Below are 18,336 nucleotides of genomic sequence, written 5' to 3' on the forward strand. Positions count from 1 at the left end.
GTGGTAGGTTCTTTTTCTCCCTGTTGAAGTAATGGCAGACTGACTTCCTGATGACTCACGATTTTCTGTAAGGCAAAGGATAAGTGTTAATATGGAGACAGGTGTGGAAAGCTGTTGGACCACAAAGATGGAAAATGGACTTAGCGGTATGACCATTGCCAGTGCAGATCAGTATCTGATGCTTCAAAGAGTTCAGTTAAGTAATGTCAGAGAGAAAGATGACACTGGTGTGGTTTGTAGGAGCTGAGAAGAATTTTTGAATGGGAAAGAGGAGAATATTATAATCATGGGGGGTATTTTGAAAAATCCTCTTCTCTTTAACACTGGACTCTGTTTTACTCAGTTTCTCTTCCATGATCTGGTAGTTTCGAACTGCTGACCTTTTGGTTAGCAGCCAAGCTCTTAACCTCTATGCCACCAAGGCTCGCTTCCCTGATTTAGTGTGTTATCTTCCAGTGGTTCATGCAGTGCTTGAGTGTCACAGTTCTTTCCTAATTATTATCTGTGTCTCCCCAGTTAGACTGGGAGCATTTGAGAGCAGAATTACATTGTCTTTTTTTTTACATTTTTGATCTTTTCATCCACAAAATTTCTGAAGCAGCAGTAAGCTCCTTACTGTATGGTTAAGGTTCTAAAAGTGAATCCAAGATAATAGCAGTCTATATTGAGAAGCTCTTAAGGAAATACTTTGGAAACTTCTACCGTCTTATTTAAAACAGATTATATGCCTTGTACTTTTTTATGCAAGTATTACTCATAATTATAAGATCATTTTGAAAAAGCCCTAAAATGATTAACTTTTTTTTCCCCTATAAAGAACATCTAAAGTTAAATCAACAAATTTTTAATGGTCAAAGGATTGCAGTAGTTATCAAGTACTTTTTAGAGTACTTAGTTTTAGAATAAAATTTTAAAGTTCTGATAAATGTAACAATTTTGCTTTATTTCTTTTATTCTCAGTGGTCCATTTTAGTTGCTGTTTTTAATCATCACAAAGAAGATAACTGAACTTTGAAAAAAATGTTGGAAACCATAGGTAAGACCTGTTCCTTCCTGCTACTTTTGTAAAAATTGAAACTCATTCCATAGGGATTTTGGAAATACGGTATGTTCTACATAGCAGGATTCTATCTATAGTAACTTAGTTTTAAAAAAGTTTGTATTCACCAGCATTGTACTGGGCAGTGTATGCCTGTATCTGGGCAATTTCATCGGAGGTGTTACAAAACTCATTTATAAACAAAAGTTAAAAGTGTATGAGATATTCCGTTATGGATTTTAATAAAGTTTAATGTAAACACAGTTCTGGTTAAAGTTTGTTCCTGGGTGGCACCAGATAGTTCAGCAGTATTTTTTAATTCTGGAAGAAGGTCATTACCTATGTCTTAATTTTACTTTGTTTGTGACAGGTGAAGTACTACTGGCCTTTTGATTTTAATGGATAAAGAGAACACTAACAGTCACTTAGGCTGCATCCAGGTGGACAAACTTCAGTGAAGACTTAAGGCAGTTTATTTTCTACATGAGACAATTTAGGTTGAAACACCCAAATTTTCCAAGCTCAAGTGTTAATCTTTTTTTCACACTGCTGTCTAGTTTAAGAGGAACTAATTTCTAGAGAAATTAGTTACAGGTATATCAGGTGTGTAAAATCATGTGACACCTCAGTCCCTCACCTGTTCCAGGTAACTCTAGCTATGACTATGGCAGGATGTCTGGATTTCACTCTGGCAACTTGACGGTCACGGCTGGTACCATGATAGCTGAAGTGCTGAGGGGTAGGGTGAGAGTAGATGGCAATGAAGGGAGAAGAAGCTGGCTTTGTCATCATGGGGACCGTTACTGTGACTCTGTTCCCAATACCATGCTGGCGATGAAAATGCAGGGACACACATTTCCTTCATCACTTGTTTTATGCTGAAGTCATACAGCATAAAGAATACTAGTCCACAGAGGAAAGTTACTTGAAGTGGAAAGCAGAGGGCAAATATAAAACTATTTAAACCATTTCTTTCTAGTCTTTATTCTGTTACTGAGTTGGATACCTCCGCAAAATTGACATGCGGATTAATATTAGATTTGCATCCTGAGATACCGTGGGAAATATGACCCAGAATAAAATTCTTATGTATATCTTTATCATTTTTGGCTTTTAAAATTTTGTGTATTAGTAAATATTTTTTTCTTTTAATTTACATGCATGAGAACTCATCATTAACATCAATACGTGTCTTTGTTTTCCCCATTTCTGCGTAGCTCCAGATTTCATGTTATGGAAAGTGTCTTTGGTGATAATTCCCACTCTTATCCCTTACTGTGATATGGCAGATATTTTAATAGATGCACTTGTTATGATAAATCTATCAGGACATGTATCTAAATAGAGCCCCCTCCTCTTTTTTTCAAACAAATCTGGTCTCACTTATAAGTGTGTGTGTGTGTGTGTATGTTTTAGGGCGATGCTTTTAACTATTGTTTGTGGTGGAAACTCACTGTGGAGAAAGCATGCCTACAAGATGCTAGGACTGTTAGGGACACACATATTCAAAACCTTTACTTGTGGAACCCTGGGCCTGATCCATAAGGTGATTAATAGATATTTGGGTTGCGTTAGTTTGATGCATATGTTAATATGCTATTTAATTTTGGGGAAAGACATTTAAAGTTTTCAAAAATATTTTTTTTTTGAAACAATATGTATATTGTGCTGTATTTCCAAGCAAATTTGCATTACAGAATGTTTTGTCCTATAGTATATGAAATTGTTATATTTTGGAGATTGTGCTGTGTCAGTGACATTATCCATACCTGGAAACCCTGGTGGCGTAGTGGTTAAGTGCTACAGCTGCTAACTGAAGGGTTGGCAGTTCGAAACTGCCAGGCGCCCCTTGGAAACTCTGTGGGGCAGTTCTACTCTGCCCTATAGGGTCGCTATGAGTCGGAATCGACTTGACGGTACTGGGTTTTATTATCCATACCAATTTATTGGTGAGGTAGTTATATTTCTAATTTCCCTTATATTTGAATACAAAATTTAAAAAAGGGAAAATGTCAGTATTTGCAAGATCACAGAACATTTGGCTTTATATAGATTTTATAAAAGAGCTGAGATAGGTGACGTTAGAATTCCAGTACACTTCAACTGAATTAGTTTCCGAACTTTACAACTACTTGCATATGGCAGATGCTAAACCACGTTCCCTGCTTTCAAACAAACTTTCTTACAAGAGACTTAAAGGTGTGAGGGACATATTTAGAGTAACACGTGGCCAAATCAGTTACCGTTTAGTCCATTCTGACTCATGGTGATCCCACGTATGCAGGGTAAGACTGCACCATAGGGTTTTCGAGGCTGTGACCTTTCAGAAGCAGATCACCTGGCTTGCCTTTGGAGGGGCACTTGTGGGTGGGTTCGAACCGTCAAACTTTGGGTTAGAAGTTGAGCGCTTAGCCATTTGCGCCACCCAGGGTGACAGTTCCCCTTTTTCTCCCTTGCGTCAACTTTATGCTCTCGATAGCACAGGAATGGTTTTAGGATTTGTACAAATATGGCGTTCTCACAGGTTTGACACGTGTCCTTTGAATCCTGCTATTGACTCATGCTGTCCTTCGGTACAGACAAAAACCGGGCCCTGCGGGCAGCCGAGCGCTTGCAGGCCAAGCTTCGAGAACGTGGGGACGTGGCCAACGAAGACAAACTGAGCCTCCTGAAGTCAGTCCTGCAGAGCCCGCTCTTCAGCCAAATCCTGAGCCTTCAGACTTCCGTGCAGAACCTGAAAGAACAGGTAAGGTATCATTCTCCCCAGCAGGTGTTCATGGTGCAGCCTAGAGAGATCTTTTGAAGGGCTCGTGTGTTGCTGCTGAAAGGCAGATTTTTATATGTGTTAATGAATAGTTAATGAAGTCATTTAAACCTCCAGACGAGACATTCAGATTCACTGTGGCTTTTTCCCCCTAGTTATTTTTGTCATGGTTGTTGCTGTATGTTGTGGATGATATGACATCTTGTTGAAAGCTGTGTGGATGCAGAAGAATGAGTTCTTACAAGAGAAGCGGATGATAAAAATATGTTTAGGGTAGATGGCCTTAGACTTGGTTTCTATCATCACTAAGGCTCATTGTTCATGTGCTCTTGCTCATTCAGATTCAGACATTCAGTACACTTACAAGATTGCAGATAAGCCTGGATTTGCATGTGTAATCATGTGTGTGAGGAAGGGAAATCACCTCTATTTTGACAGTAGAAGGAATAATTACATTGTCATCAGTTAGACGAATTGCAAATTCTCACTTCTTAAAAGAGTGTAAGTACCAATTGCTTCTGTGACAGCATCAGATGGTGATAAACATGAAAACTTCTAAATGTAACGCAGTGCTCTGCTTTTCCTGTAAAAATCCTGAGCATTAAAAAGCCTGAGCATTTATATTAAAATCGAAACATATCACAGTGACAGAATGAAAACTGAAGTCAGCTGTTCTTTGGACTTACTTAATTTAATCACCGTTTCTCAAGTTTAAAATAAAAATATTTTTAAAAATAGTTGTTAACCTCACAAGGTTTGAAGGCAGTCTTCTTATGTCTTCAATCCAAGTTGTCCTCATTCTAATGTTTTTAGCGTTAATTTCATGGTTCTGGATGACTCACTAGCAAATATTCTCCCTTAAAAGGTTAAAAATGAAACTTGAAACTAGTTTCATAATTCAATGAAAGAACAGCTCCAACTAAAAAACCCATAATGTGCCAAATATGAAAGAACAAATCGTGGTAATGGTAATAGAGAAAGTATTTGTTTAATGGCATGCAACTTTTTTATCTAGGTAATTTGATAGAAAGAAAGTAAACCAAGAAGAATCTTTAAGAATGTCTTTCTGTATTGAAATTCTACTTAGAGACTTTGAGTAGATCATGAGTTAGGGGAAAAAAACAAGATTTTTTTGTGATATGTTGTTGTATTTGTCCCCTTTATAAGTTACTGAAAAGATTGGTTTTAGAGACTAATTTTCAGAATAGATTGGCAAGGTTTTGGGGAAACCAACCAAAAGGAAAACACTGCTGTCAAGTTGATTCTGACTCATAGTGACCCTATAAAACAGAGTAGATCTGCCACCTAGGGTTTCCAAGGCTGTAAATTTTATGGAAACGGACTGCCACATCTTTCTGCTGGGGAGCTACTAGTGGTTTCAAACCACTGACCTTTCAGTTAGCAGCCAAGGGCTCTAACCACCGTACCACCAGGGCTGTCTTGGATAAACCAGAATCTTGAATATAAGCATAATTATGTTGTGGAAAATTAGTTAGTGAAGAGATTGAACAGCTGTCATCTCTCCTTATGGGAAAACACCATTAGAGTCAGAGGAAAAGTTGAAACAAAAAAGAGCATTAACAAGTACGTTAGGAAACACGCTAGTCTAGAAAAATAACTGTTGAAATGTCCCTTATAGCCAGCCTTATGTAAGGGGAATAGGACTTGTGTGTACCATGCTTGCTGAATTTTTTTTTTTTTTGCAGTTGCTATCGAGTCGATTCCAACTCGTGGAGACTAAAATATGTCAGTGTAGAATTTTGCTTGCTGAACCAAACCAAATTTGTTGCCTTGAGGTCGACTCTGACTCATGGAAACCTTGTGTGTTTCATAGCAGAACTGCACTCTGTAGGGCTTCCAATGGCTGTGATCTTTTGGAGGTAGATCACCAGGCCTTTCTTACGAGGCATCTCAGGACTTGAACCGCCAACCTTTTGGTGTTAATCGTTTGCACCACCCAGGGACTCCGTGCTTGCTCAAAGGAGGGGACAAATGGGCCTGCTTGCTGTGGAGTGTATTTTACCATCTCTAAATGGAAGTGGGATTGACAAAAATTAATTCAGACTCCAAGAGTACTTGGGTCCCACATGATTCAGTTGAAACCTACTTGGAAAGCTGTTGAGCATAATATTATCAGGCCTCATTTTGTGAATTCTGTAGCATATCTGGAAACCCTGGTGGCATAGTGGTTAAGTGCTACAGCTGCTAACCAAAGGGTTGGCAGTTCAAATCCTCCAGACGCTCCTTGGAAACTCTGCGGGGCAGTTCTACTCTGTCCTATAGGGTTGCTACGAGTCGGAATCAACTCGATGGCACTACGTTTGGCTTTTTTGGTATAGCATATCTTACATGCTTTGAACTTTTGGCTTGTTGCTCACCTCTTTGTGTAGAGAGGAGTGCTATGCGAAAAGGACCACTGGAAATATTTAGGCCAAACCCTGCTTATTACAGTGGTTTAGAGAGGTTGGCTTGTTTCTAAGGGGAAAGTCAGAACGAGACCTTGTCAGAAGGCCCATTCCTTTCTCTTTTTTAATGCTGCAGCCTATCTTATACCTTCTTTTCTATTCAAGGGTAGAAACTTGCTCCCCAGATGCCAAGAGTTTCATTTTGATTAAAACCATTGGTAACTTCTCATAGTGTCTGTGACTCTTCACGTTAGTCTCCATTCTTTACTAATTTTCTTTCCTTAGTTTATCAAAAGCTTTCTTTCTTCTATGAATAGAGTAAAATTTTAAAAAACTTACACTATTTTCTACTTAAAATTTTAAGTATAAATATTCTAGACTTTATCATCTTAGATTTAAATTTTCTAGGTAATGTACCAATTGCTAATCTGTTGATATTTCTGATTTAATAATCAACTGATGCACCTAAAGAATGAATTTTTTCCCTGAATTATATCACTGGCTCTATAAATCTGGTTAATGGCTAGCTTTTCTTTATGACCTCACCCCTAAGCCATATTTTAAGATGTGTAATTTCACGGGCACGACAGGCTCATCTTGCCATCTCCATTTTTTTTAGTGTTATTAGAAAATTTGACCCCTCCAGTTCTCCTCCTCCCTCATTCTTCTGTCTTTTAGAGAAGCGGAGGGTGTGAATAATTAAAAGGCCCAAGGTGTGTGCAGCATATTGGAGAACACAATCATATTGTTGCATTAATGACAGATGCTGACGTGCCATGTTGAATTAAGCCTACAATTTTTTCCCCGTCAGATGCTCCTTATTGCTTCTATTCAATAATGTGTAATTTTTCCAATTTGCTTCCTCAGTATTAAGACTGCCCTTAGAAATCAAACTGTTTCCCTTTGGCAAATTAAACACTTGACAGGTGTGTAACTGAGAGGGCAAAAAAGCCATGCCCTGAAGGGATGTGCTATTTAAATATTGTCAAAAATATTAGCAGGTCTGAGAGTATAATTGATGCCTCTGTTTAACTCTGCCACACTGTGTATTGTTCTAACCGCCAGCTAAAAGGATGTGAGCTATTAAACCTGAATAATCCCTGAGAGCTCCAGTTCATTTCCTATTGCATGATGCTTGTTTAAGTGAAGAGAGGAAAAAAAAAAAGAACCATGACTGCGTGTCAGTGATCTGTCAAATGCAAATTCTCAAGTCGTGTCCTCACTGTCACCTAGTCATCACAGCTAATAACCACAGGGCGTAATGCGTATTCATGACCAAAATCCAGCCATTGTGGGCGAAATAAACACGTTAGCAGTTTCATAATAGAAGCTTGTCAGCCATGAGGATGTTGGATTTGCATATTTATCCCATGAAGATTCTCCAGTCCAGTGTAGGTGGGTGCTACTTTCCTGATTAATTAATTGCCTTGCCTTCTGAGTTGACCACAGGCACTAAATTAAATGCCTTTCTATCCTGAGTTATTTGTAGGAAAACTGTGGATTAAAGTTATTAGTTTTGATAGGAATTTAGAAGGAGCACTTAAAAATTGACCTGGGTAAGTTGATTTTTAAAGCTGTGGCAACAGAGACCAATTTGAAGAAATGCAATGGATAATCCAGGTTCCAAAAGCCACTTTTATGGCAAACAGGCTTCAGGGCACAAAATATTCAGGAAGATTTGCACTGTCAAGGATCTCCAGCTTTTTTGGACTGTGACATTCTATTATTTTTTATTGTTGTTTAATATTCCCAAGCTTCTAGTTCACGTTCCCAGAAAAGTGTGGCAAGGCAACATGGCTTGTACACATGTTCTGTAGATTCGTAATATATGTGCATGCAATATTAAGACAGAGTTTTCTGATTTTTTTCTTTTGAAATGTCATGTTATCTCTTAAAGTAATTGGTGAGATGCTGGCTTAACAAACTCAAGGTTGGAAATCGTTGTTCAGTGTTGATGGGAATAATTAGATCCTTCTTTTTTGTTTTTATTCTTGAAATGTGGTCTTCATAAAACTTTGGTGTTATGTTCCTATACTTGCAAGTTTAACCTGCCTATATTCCAAAAATAATGAAAAAAAAAAAACAACTAACTATGGCAAAACATATCGGATTATTCAAAGGTAAATCTAGACAAAGACCCATGTACAATATCAGAAAACCAGATACATCAAGGCCCTTGGGTTACCAAAGTTGAGTATATGGGTACATTATATAACTTCAGTTTTCCAGGAGCAAAGCCTGCCCTTCCACTGAAAGAAATAAAGAACTGGAGAGTCATATACTGCTCAGCATGAGAAGCCCATTTAGTGAACCAAACTTTTCCTTGGCAATGGGAGGGTTATCCCATAGTTGCTTTTATAGAAGGTTCGTAATTCATTTATTAATAAACACTTCTGAACACCTGAAATCAGTAAAAATACAACAAATAATAAGATGGAGGGTGTCTTAGTTATCTACTGCAGCTATAACAGAAATGCCACAAATGGGTGGCTTTAACAAACAGAAATTTATTTTTTCACAGTTAGGAGGCTGGAAGTCAGAATTCAGGGTGCAGGCTCCAGGGGAAGGCTTTCTCTGTTGATTCTGAAGGAAGGTCCTTGTCTCTTTTGAGCTTCTGCTCCTGGGTGATCTTTATGTGGCTTGGCATCTCTCTTCCTCCATCTCTGCTGTGCTTGCTCGCTTGTCTGATCTCTTTTCTATCTCAAAAGAGATTGACTGAAGACGTAAAAAAAAAAAAGAAGACGTACCCTACACTAATTCTGTCTCAATAACATAACAAAGAAATCCCACTTCCAATTAGGAATATAACCACAGGCATAGGGGTTAGGATTTACAACACATGTTTTGGGGGGATACAATTCAATCCATGACAGAGGTTCTCAGTATTCAGAGGAGAAAATAGAACATATGTGATTAAATAGAAAGACAATGGGGTGAGTGGTATAAGAGGAAAGAGTTACTTTGACTAGAAAAAAAACTTTACACTGGAGGCGACATGTAAGTTGGGGCTTGAAAAATGGGTGGGAATTTTCCACAGATGTGGGGGAAATTATTTCAGGTAGAGGGAACAATGTTTGCAAGGGCATGGAGCAATTACTCTCAACTAGGGAAGATTCTGAACACCCCGTCCCAGGGGATATTTGGTAATGACTGGAGACATTTTCGATTGTTGCAAATGGTTGTCATAAGTGGCACCTAATGCAGTAATTGGGATGCTCTTAAACATTCTGCAATGTACAGCAAGCCCCCTACAACAGAGAGTTACTGGGCCGATAATGTCCACAGTGCCAAGATGGAGAAACCCTAGTAGATAGCCATGGAGAGACCCTTATTATCAGAGCAATAGCTTATGCATGGTTTATCAGCAGGAGAGAAAACTTTGAAGAGAGATTATGAAGGACTTACTAAGGTAAGGGTCTTAATGACATTCTGATAGTTTAAACCTTCAATTATATATATGAAATCGTTTTTCAACGGAGTACTTTGTTCGTCTTCCTAATACTAAGAATACGGTATCACATCCAAATTAGTGATGGCTAATTAGTGATGGCGTTTCTCTCAGGGGATACATGAGATAATGTATAGCATGTATTTTTTTTTTTTTTCCCCTGATGCTCTCTCTTAAAACAGCAAATTTTAGAGAACCTAGAGAAATACATAGCCAGGGTGACCTCCCAAGGGTCACTTCCTTTCAAATGTCCGACGTCAGCAGGGGATATATGATGGCATGCAGCATCCTGGGACATGCCCGAGGAGTCCCTTATTCAGTAACTACACATTTGTAAGACTGCTAAATTAAGTCCATGGCCAAAGGGTTGAGATGTGCTGCTTTTTAGCAGTACTATCAACAGCTCTGATAATTTCTTAATTTCTATTTTTTAGATTGATGGAAAGATGAGAAATTTTAATAACTGAGCATCTTGTCGCTCTATTTTGACTTTGGTCATCAGAAAGATGCCGTTTTGTGTGGTTCATGTCTCAAAGGGCAGAAATGCCTAAGCTTCCCCAGCTTTATTTTATTACTTATATAAATGACAAAAACATAACCTCCCACCTCTGGTTTCTAATGTGTGGCTGAAATGAAGATGATTCACCTGTAGGCTTGCTATCAGGAGAGGGGAGATGACTACTGTCTCCCCAGAATGCCTAGGTTAAATTATGAGTTGCTGTCGAGGGGGAGGGTAGAGCAGAAAGAAAGTATGCCTTGATCCTATTAACAGGAATTATCTAAAAATGGAACGGAATTCTTCAGAGTCGATATTGCTTGTGAGCATGCAAACATTTTTTTCCTGACTCCTGCAATGATTTTACCTTTACAATAGAGCATTGCAGCCTGCCTACCAGGAGAGTGTCTTTTTTTTGAGACTTTAATGTACATTATCTAGGAAGAGTTAAAAGAAGAGCGAGTCTTATGTTTTCACATTCACCATAAAGTTTATTTACTGTAGAAATTTCGAATCCTTTATTTTTGGTGCAATAACAGCTTTTAAATGTTTGTTCCTTGAACTAAAAGTTTGTAAATATAGAGCCCTTGAAGGGACTAAAATTCTTGTTTTATCCTGGGCAAGAAGGCACTGTACAAGCTTTTTATACAGTGCTGGATTAAAATGCAACACCATCTTGCAATTGGGTATGCATGTGTGTCTGAAACAGAAAATGGTGTTAATTGTATGATTTTTTTTTTTTTTTCCTTTACAAAGTTAAATGGTCTTTGGAGAAGAGGGGGAAAATGTGAAATTTACTGAGTATAACTTAAATGAGTTTTTTAAACAAAAATTTAAGAACGATAGAGATTGATTTACATTTGAGCTGTTACAACAGTAACAACTACAGCGACAACAAAAAATGTACCTTTTAAGAAGTCTTTAAGTGCTGGAAACTTTGTTTCATTTAATGAGTTCATTGGCTGTAGGTTTTGTCCCCATTTTTCCAGTGAGAAAATGGGAGTTTAGAGAGATGATGTAACGTAACCTGGACCACACAGCTATTTCTGGTAGACTTAGAAAAAAAACCCAGGTCTATCTGACCCTGAAGCCAATGCTTTTTTATTCCTAATTTACGCTGTTTCTAAATTCTCAGTTCTCTAATATAAAGGAACAAATTAGAATGAAAAAGTAGTTAATGAATTTCCTACGGAGAAATGCACATAAAACTGTTTTATATGTGTGTATACAGACCCACTGGACTGGTTAATACTGGAGGACTTCCCTAGATATTGGCCTGAGATACTCTTTAAATCTTGAACTGAAGCTAACCCCTAAAGTCACCTGTAGCTAAATAACAGATTGATTTACAAAATAATGAATATCACCTGTAAGTACTGTGCTCCTTAAAAAAAAAATCACCTATATGAGAACAAGCAGTCAACAATTACTTTAAAACAAAGATGTGTAAGGGGGCAGGGAAACTAGAGTAAAGAAAAGGGAACAACCGAACGGAAATAATGAGCATGTCCACTCATCGCAAAGAAGGGAACCAACGTCACTGAACAACTTGGGAAGAAATAGTTGAGTGGGAACCCAAACTGCCGTGTAAAGCTTCAGGAAAAACACAATAAAATCTTAATCAAAGAGCTTTTTAAAATATAAACCAGAGCTTTCATTCTGGTTCTATTTAGAATTATGCTAGATTTTAAAGGGAAAGTGAGTTAATTGAGTAAAGATAATGTGAAATGGAGGGACAACATGGCAAAGCAACATCAGTCTTGGTGCCCATTTCCGGGTAAATATGCTCGTCTGTAAGGTTTGGATTTTGTTTCATTTTTATTTTTCACTAAGCAGACTGTAAATGGCGAACCAGTTTTATTTGTCTTCTAGAAATGTGGGACTGTTAGGAAAGATACTGCAAAAATTCTAACATTTGTTTGTTTAAATTTCCAATTTTTGAATCGCTGTTTGTTTTGGCACTTAAATTGGATTACTTTATTCAGTTTTGGTACCTTCTTCCCTTTGGTTTAGATAATTTAGACATACTTTGATAAGACTCTTATTTTTGGTCAAGCTACATTCTTTAGTTTTCATTTTTCCTCTTGGAAACTTGACTACAAAAACACAGAAGTGTTGAGATTTAAATAAAGAAAAGACATTCTGCAAATATACATAAACACACATGCCTAGACTGTGGCATATATGCTGTGCTCCACTTGCTATTTCTTCTTAACAAGCAAAAAAATGAACTTTGGAATTCATTGTATTTCAAGTTTGTTTTTTGGGATAAAATCCATGCCACCTTCATCTTCGAATATCTTGGACCTAACATGATACTTTACATGATACTTTACTCAAGCTAAATAAATGATCGCTTAATAAATCAATACATGAGTATTCTGAGAATATTCTTAAATATTCCAAACTGTTGTGCATCAATAATTTATTTTTCCTTGCCAGAGGACTAATTTTTAACATAAATAAATGAGCCAAATAACTGAAGTTACTTTGACAAACTCTTGTTTTTCTTTTAGTTACCATATTGAAAAGATGCATTACTTCTCATCATCGTAGCAATTAACGTGTATTGATTCTTACTTAAGGAGCCCTGGTGGCACAGTGGTTAAGCACTTGGCTGTTAACCAAAAGGTCAGTGGTTCAAGCCCACCAGCCACTCCATGGAAAGCAGATGTGACAGTCTGCTTCTCTAACAGTTACGGCCTTGGAAACCCTATGGGTCAGGTCTATCTTGTCCTATAGAGTTGCTATGAGTTAGAATTGACTTGATGCCAAATAGGTATGGGTAATTCTTACTTGAGGGCAGTGGAGGTAAAGTGGTAAAGTTTTCATTTTCCATGCAGAATACCTGGATTCGATTCCTGGCCAGTGCACCTCAAGTGACGCTACCAATCATCTGTCATTGGATACTTGTGTGTTATTGTGATGCTGAACGTGTTTCAGACTAAGTTAGACTAAGAAGAAAGGCCTGGTGATCTACTTCCAAAAAATTAGCCAGTGAAAACCCTGTGTATTACAATGGTCCAAGTCTTTTTTGAATGGGATTGCCTTGAGTCAGGGGCCAACTAGATGGCAGCTATCAAAGACAATAATTCTTACCCATAGGAACTTACATGTACGAACTATTATACATATAATTAACCCTTTCATCATTACAACAATACTATAAGTACTGTTATTTTCTTCATTTTATACTTAGGGAAATGGAGGCACAGAAAGGTTACATGGTAGAGCTAGTATTTGAACCCAGGTGGAGCCCAGGTCTTAATCATAGAACTCTGATGTTTTTTGTTTCATTGTCTTCTTAAACAACTAATGAACATAATTTATAGATTTCCTGGTGATTTGCAGCCTTTCTTATGATAATCTGTTCTCAGACTGTGGCAATGTGGCCCAGTGAGATTTTAAGACAGACACAACCCAGATTTGTATTCTTGTGCTGATATTTATTAGCAGATGATGTTAAGAGCACATGTATTTCTTAAAGTGAATATAGCCAGGCCTTATTTATCGATATGATTAAGTTTCAAAGACCAGGTTATTATGTGAAAATCGGTGGTATGTGAAAATGACAGATGACCACATCGGATCACAAAATGGAGGATGACTACAGCAAATCACAAAATGGAGGATGACTACACCAAATCACAGAATGGAAGATGACTATATCATTATCCAAACAACCAATTTTACAACTGCCAAATCACTGAGACTCATGACCGAGTTAACACATGATCTTAACCATCACAGCCAGTGTTACTCTCGCCTCACACCTTGGTGTTCGTTACTGCCAGGCTTACATCATTAATGTGCAGAATATTAGGACAGTAGATTTTTTGCTATTGTCATAAATACAAAGTGTCAGATAACGAGATAGTCGATATGTGAGAAGTGGGTGTACTGTTATCTTCACAGAGCCTCTTTTTTTTCCCTTAGTTGTAAAATGGAAACTAAATAATACGGATCTAAAGAGCCTAAGTTAATAAGCCCTGTGCTTACCAAACAGTAGATATTATTTTGTTTACCCCTCCTGTTGAAATTTAATATTCTAAGGCAGTAATTCTCAAACATTTTGGTTTCATGACCCCTTTAAAAATTATTAAGGACCTCAAAGAGCATTTGTGTATTTAAGTTTTATCCATAAGTAGTTACCATTTTAGAAATTAATATTGAAAAATATTTTAAATATTTATTAATTTAATTCACTTAAAATAACAGCAACAAACCCATTACATATTTTAGAAATTAATGAGAAAAGGACATTGTTTTACATTTTTGCACATCTCTGTAATGTTTGGCTTAACAGAAGATAACTGGATTCTCATACCTGCTTTCGTACTTGATCAGTTTGGATTTGTTGTTAGTTGATGTATACGAAGAGAATCTAGCCTCACACAGATATGTAGCTGAAAAAGGGTAGAGTATAGACTTTTCAGATAATTGTAAATATCCTTCTTTGATAGTGAACCAAAACTTGTGGTGGTTTCTTAAAAGTTAATGGACTCTGAACTAGATCCATGAACATTTTTTACTCTATTACAGCAAAAGCCATTTGCCTACCTTGCTCTTTGCATTTTTTTTTTACCCGTGCATAATTTTGTATTGCATTGTTCATTTGGTAAATACTGGTTCAGTGAGTTATGTAGATCTTCGAAATGTTGTCATATTTCACTTTTCATCATACAATGTCAAATAATTACATTTTCTAATACCACTTCCAATTTCATCAATGAAGTCTTGGAATGAAGTTACGGAAAGGTAGGTATTAAGCTCAGGGTAGCAGATACAAGTTTTCTAAAATTCTAATTTTCTCTTGAAAGCTCAAATTCTGTCATTGGCAGCGATTACTGTCAGTTGTTTTCCTTGAAATGACAGGATTACTCTGTTCATTATCAAGAAAATGTCTGCCAAATTCCCAAGTACGAAAAATCATGGTTTGTTGTTCAGTCACTTTTTCAAGTAATATGATGTTCATGAAAAAAGTGGCTAGTTTAGCTTGCAACTCAGACAGTAGCACAAGTGCGTTTCCTTGAGTCAACCATTGTAGAATTGTTATGCAGCAGAAGTGCTTTCTGTCCACTTCCCATTTTGAAACATAGGATATTGAAAACATGTACATGTAAAGGTCAAGATTTAATAAAATTACAGTCATCTTGATGTCCATGATACAGTCTGTGAAATAGAACATTACCTGATTTGGACATTGTGGGAGCACCATATTATATGCCATATAGAGTTCACCTCAAGGTGTGGCAGGTGGAAGCAATCTTCTGTCTGGGCAAAGAGCACATCCTGAATGTTAAGTGCGTTGTCACAGACGATTCTCCCCATGAGTCGGTTGGACCCCAAAGGCAAGGCTGGTATCTAGATGTTTGAGCGGCCTTATTACCAGAAGGATGTAGCCCAGATGATCATGAACTTGGCTGACTATCACAGGCACACAGGGTGCAAAGTTCAGAGAAGGGCCCTGCCTCAGAGTCCAGCACCCAGCAGGCTCTAGATACAGCCTGCGAGCCTGGCACCTAGCAGGCTCCAGAGGCAACCCAGGAGACTGGCACTCAGCAGGCTCTAGATGCTGCACAGGTCTGGGTTACCAAGCTTTGAAGGTAGTTTGTGCCCTGGGGCCGGAGCTGTGCAGAGATTATAGTGGGAGCCCTGTCTCGAACTCTGTTCTTATAGGTCCTGCTTCTTCTCCCTGGATTAAGAATTATAGGATTTTTTTTTTCTTTCCCTGTGTTAAATGTTTGCAAACACAAATTTAAAGAGTTCTAATAAAGAATCAAATTAAAAAAAAAAAAAAAACCACGGACATTTGTGTGGTTGGATGTTGCCTGAACAGACGTTATGTGGCACATGACTAATAATTGTTACCATTTTATCAAGAACTTTCTTAAGTGATTCGAAGGGTGGAGAAATAGACTATTGCTCTTGGTGAGAGGAGCTGAAAATAACTTGTGCTTTTTTTTTTCCTTCATAATCTATCCTAGACACTTCCACCCCTCCCAAATAACAATAATAAAAAACCAGGTTATTATTACAAAAGATCAAACAAGTATGAAGAAAAACCAATCATATTTGAAATTATAATCACAGTGGAAACTCAGGGGATAAGTTAGAGAATCCTATTATATTTTACCTCATTATAAGACCTAGTATTTTTTAGTGGAAAATTTAAAATTTATAACAATAATGAAAGAAAGTTTAAAGCAAAATTATATAAGCCTTTTAACTTCAGATTATTTTCCTGTCCTTACCCTAATGTTCATATATATTTTATGAAATTGGGAAAAAGTCTGAATCTTTTCACTCAGCCGTATTTCTGAAGATTTTAGTGTCATTTTGGCCTTGAAAAAATTAGTTCATAAAATACACATGGAGTATTCGCATTATGCTGCCAGAGCCCAACATTTTAGTTTAGTATGCCTTGTGGACTGATGTTAATAAGTATATTTTTTGATGTAGTTTTGAGAATAAATAAAATCTTCATGGATGCAGCTTTAAGTAAAAACTAGAACATTATAAAACAGCATAACCTACAAAGTTGGCTATTCACTTAAGTTGACAACATTGTAAAAAAGCATTAAGTTTACAGTTTTGGACTTGACATTTAACAGGTTGCAACAATCAGTATTGTTTCTGGTAGGTTGTTGATATACCTTCCTAAATATGAAAAGAGGGGAAGTCAAGAGTGTTGTTTACTCTTTAATTCGTTTTCTTCTCTAGATTTTAAGTGTTTGTTTTGCTTCCATCTTGAGTTTGTGGTTGATAGTTGATCATTTTTAGCACAGGGGAATTTTAAGACAAATATGCTACCAGTGACTGAAACTATGCTCATGGAGCTACAGAGGGGCAGGTGAAGAAAATTTACATTTTGATTACTCAGAAGGAATCATTAAACATTCGTAGATTAAGGAATTTTTTTTTTTATTCAATAATTTTTTTTTAATTTGTCGGCCAATGGTAGTCAAAGGCTGGTTTAAAACTATCTGCCAAGTATAATTTGGTTCCAATTACTGTCTGCTTTGCAATTCATAGCTATGAAAAGCAAGGTGTTCTATCTCAGTAGGTGAGTGAAGTGTAAAGCCTAGTGGACTAATTTTACAGGATATCTCTTCCTTGGGTGGTGCAAACTGTTAAATTCTCAACTACTAGCTAAAATGTTGGCAATTTGAACCCACACCTAGAAGTATCTCAGAAGACAAGCCTGGTGATCTTCTTCTGAAAGGTTAGCCTTGTAAACCTTGGTCTACCCTGCACACATGAGGTTGCCATGAGTTGGAATCCACGCCACAGCAACAAGCAATAGCAAATTAGTAATTATGGCAGGAGTTTTGTCTTTTTTATTTACTGTCCCCATCACTTGGACATTTTAAGTGCACAGTAAAAATTTGAATGAACAAAAGGATGGTCTCATTGAAAATGTAAAATTATGCTTATTCCATCTGAAAATGTTTTACCCCTTTAGAACTTACTGCTCCCTTTTGTCTCTCATTTAGTTTAGGAACAAGGAGCTACTTTATGTCCAAAATAGTCTTGTCACATTAAGCTAATCCCCTTTGAACATGCAGCTCAATTTCTTTAATTAGCTTTAAAAATAAGGATCATTAAATCAGAGTGCCACCATCAATTACTGTGCAAGGGTTTGCCTGTTCAGCAATGCGTCAGAGCTGTGCTCTAATCAGTATTTCACGGAAAGATTTATGGAAAAGGAGGTCCCCCTGGGTTCCAAAGTTGAAGTCCTTTTATGTATGATTTTTTTTTTCCTGTGATTACTACCATTTTGGGTGCTATATTTTATTGAATACTCTCAGCATCTTATCCATCTTTGCATTTCATATTTGGGACCCGTTCCAGAGAGTGTTTTACAGCATTTTTATAAAATCGCAAGAAAATAATCGCGTTTCTTTCTCTGCAAGTAGAGAAGACAAGGTGCAGATGGAAAAAAAAAAAAAATCTGCATTTCTAAGAGGTGCACCTGTTATGGCAAATTCTCTGCAGAGTGCCTTATTTCTTATTTCTCATTATGTTCAGGGTAACAAACAAACAAAGAATTGGGAAACTGAACTAGCACTATATGTGTATAACTTTCTTTAAAATGAGGAATTTGCAAAAGCAGTGGTCATTTTTTAGTGCTTCATTCAAGATATTAACATATATTTTAGCTTTGAAATGATAGAAATGTAA

General features: G+C 37.1%; 1 protein-coding gene across 5 annotated transcripts in view; it reads left to right on the top strand.

The window, feature by feature from the left end:
- Positions 1–966: 966 nt before the first annotated feature.
- Positions 967–18,336, top strand: part of MPDZ (multiple PDZ domain crumbs cell polarity complex component) — a 147,369-nt gene continuing 129,999 nt past the window's right edge. For all 5 annotated transcript variants that reach the window (XM_023545266.2, XM_064290503.1, XM_064290504.1 and 2 more), the window contains exons 1-2: positions 967–1,036; positions 3,619–3,785. In XM_023545266.2, coding sequence (XP_023401034.2) covers positions 1,021–1,036; positions 3,619–3,785 — 183 coding nt within the window. In that variant the 5' untranslated portion in view covers positions 967–1,020. The remainder of the gene's footprint in view (positions 1,037–3,618; positions 3,786–18,336) is intronic.

The sequence above is a fragment of the Loxodonta africana genome, chromosome 9 (assembly GCF_030014295.1).
Source record: "Loxodonta africana isolate mLoxAfr1 chromosome 9, mLoxAfr1.hap2, whole genome shotgun sequence".
NCBI lineage: Eukaryota > Metazoa > Chordata > Mammalia > Proboscidea > Elephantidae > Loxodonta > Loxodonta africana.